The following is a 1,980-nucleotide window of genomic DNA, read 5'->3' as shown; positions in this document are numbered from 1 at the left end:
ATATATATATACTGACCAATTGTGCATACTATGCCAGAAAGACGAGTGTATGATGCTTTGGCATCGATGTCCAAAGCACACATGTGGGCAAGGTGTGAGTTTGATTGTTCCTGCTTCATTCTGATTTTGCACCCAATGGGATTGGGCTGTAAAATTAAAGATCAATAAGAATTAAAGTAGGCCTAAGACATAAATGTACTGTAGTATGCAATACAGATAAAAATCATTAATTCAAACTTGACAACAGTAAGTGCAAACAAACACAATTTCAAAGAAAAACATGCAAACTTATGATAAAGCAAAAAACTGAAAGAAAATAAATAATGTCATTAGCAGTTTAAAAACAATAACAAAAAAATAGTATTTCGGATGCTAGGGTCAGGGATACCAAAGGATAGACAACTTCTGGGCTACGAGACTCCAGAACAAACACTACATTCCACCCGAGATATATTTCAACACTTTCAGTGCCTATGATTTAGTGTATGGGAGCAAGACCATATAGTGGTCATGCCACACTTAATGTATTAAAAATACGTATTAACATGCTGCGCTGCAAATAAATGGGGCAACCAAAAATACATCCAATACACTAATGGGACCCAAGCTTAAGAACAAACCTACAGAGAGACATGTCAAAATGTCATCCAAGCATCTAAGCTTTGAAAAGTAACAGATATTTTGAGCTTTCTGGTGAAGCAAGGTCATTAAGCCACATTGTTGAAACCAAACAAACACCAAAATACTACTACACAATTATAAGCAAATAAAAAATTAGCTGTTAATACATTTTCATAAAAAAGTCAATATATGCATAATCCAAAGGGTTTAAATGAAAAGGAAAACAGCTACAGGACACATGTCAGATACTTGTTTTTACCTCATTTGTGTTATCATTGACAGTTGGCCAAACCATTGTTCTTTTACTAAGAAACCCGATCAAAGGAGATGCTCTGCGAGTAGAGGAGAAATCCTTAGGGAGACTGTTGAGAGCCCAGCAAGGACAGAGAAGCACACTTATTAGACGAGACCCTATCACCATGTATCAGGAGCTTCTTACCCCACTGACCTCTACTGCAACCCTGTCGTCTAGTGCTCAGCTGACTGAGCATTTCCTCTATCCATCCCCCTCTACTAGAACCAGACAGTAAAAATAACCCTTGAACCTCTGCCAAGGGCTCTACCTTGGAGGTAGAGGCCGCCCAAGCCAGCCACAGCAGACAGTCTCTGAGAAGCCACACTCCTGAGAGGCCAGCATCAATTTCAACACACAATTAATGAATAGACTAGTTGCTCCCATGAAAAAGTAAGTAGAAAAATTAGAAGTAAAGCCAAGGCCACACCATAATTTTGTCCCAAAGCCTCAGTAATGACATGCAAGTTCCAGTTTCGTTTTGAAAGATGAATTTTGACAGTGAAATTGATTGAATAAATTAAAATTACAAACGAGATTTGGTTATTAAGCATTCCTACAATAACAAAAGGTTCATGTTTTAGGCTAATAAAGTTAATTTTTTTTTTTTTTTGAGAATTACAAGTAATAGATTAAATGGCTTCAGTAATTACCTTACTAAATATTCCTTTAGTTTTGAGAATGACTTCCGAAACCACATCTACAATGTCTGAAAAATTTGTGAAAAATGAGAGTAAATTATTCCACAATTGCTGTTGAATTCTTTATCTTAAAATGTCAGAGAAGTTACAAAAATCGTTCCAGGTTCGTGTCAATTTTATGAAAGGATGGCGCCCAGGAGGTAGGCAACATCTGTGTCCTTGAGAAGTTAACAGTCGACTCGACCCCAAAGCCTTCACTTGCAAGGGCAGCAACGTACAAGATCGTCTGAAGAGGGCAAGGTTAAGCCCGATAAATGTGATAGAGAAATCGGACGAATCGGATGCGTAAAGGCAATATGTCAAACCCCAAAACGTACATAACCTCCAAGCGTGTCTGTCAAAGAGATCCAAGCTTCGAAATGCACT

The 1,980-nt window shown here is 37.8% G+C and overlaps 1 protein-coding gene across 1 annotated transcript in view; it reads right to left on the bottom strand.

Annotated features, from left to right (window-relative positions):
* The window catches only part of LOC113205339 (pyruvate kinase), a gene marked incomplete in the record, with an annotated part of 5,740 nt that extends 4,118 nt beyond the window's left edge, over positions 1-1,622 (bottom strand). Inside the window, 3 exon segments of the mRNA XM_026420924.2 lie at positions 17-146; positions 881-983; positions 1,567-1,622. Of these exon segments, the coding sequence (XP_026276709.2) occupies positions 17-146; positions 881-983; positions 1,567-1,613 (280 nt within the window).
* Positions 1,623-1,980: the final 358 nt, after the last annotated feature.

This window comes from Frankliniella occidentalis, unplaced genomic scaffold (assembly GCF_000697945.3).
Source record: "Frankliniella occidentalis isolate FOCC.00 unplaced genomic scaffold, Focc_3.1 Scaffold97, whole genome shotgun sequence".
Classification (NCBI taxonomy): Eukaryota; Metazoa; Arthropoda; class Insecta; order Thysanoptera; family Thripidae; genus Frankliniella; species Frankliniella occidentalis.
This window is presented reverse-complemented; position numbering and strand designations above follow the sequence as displayed.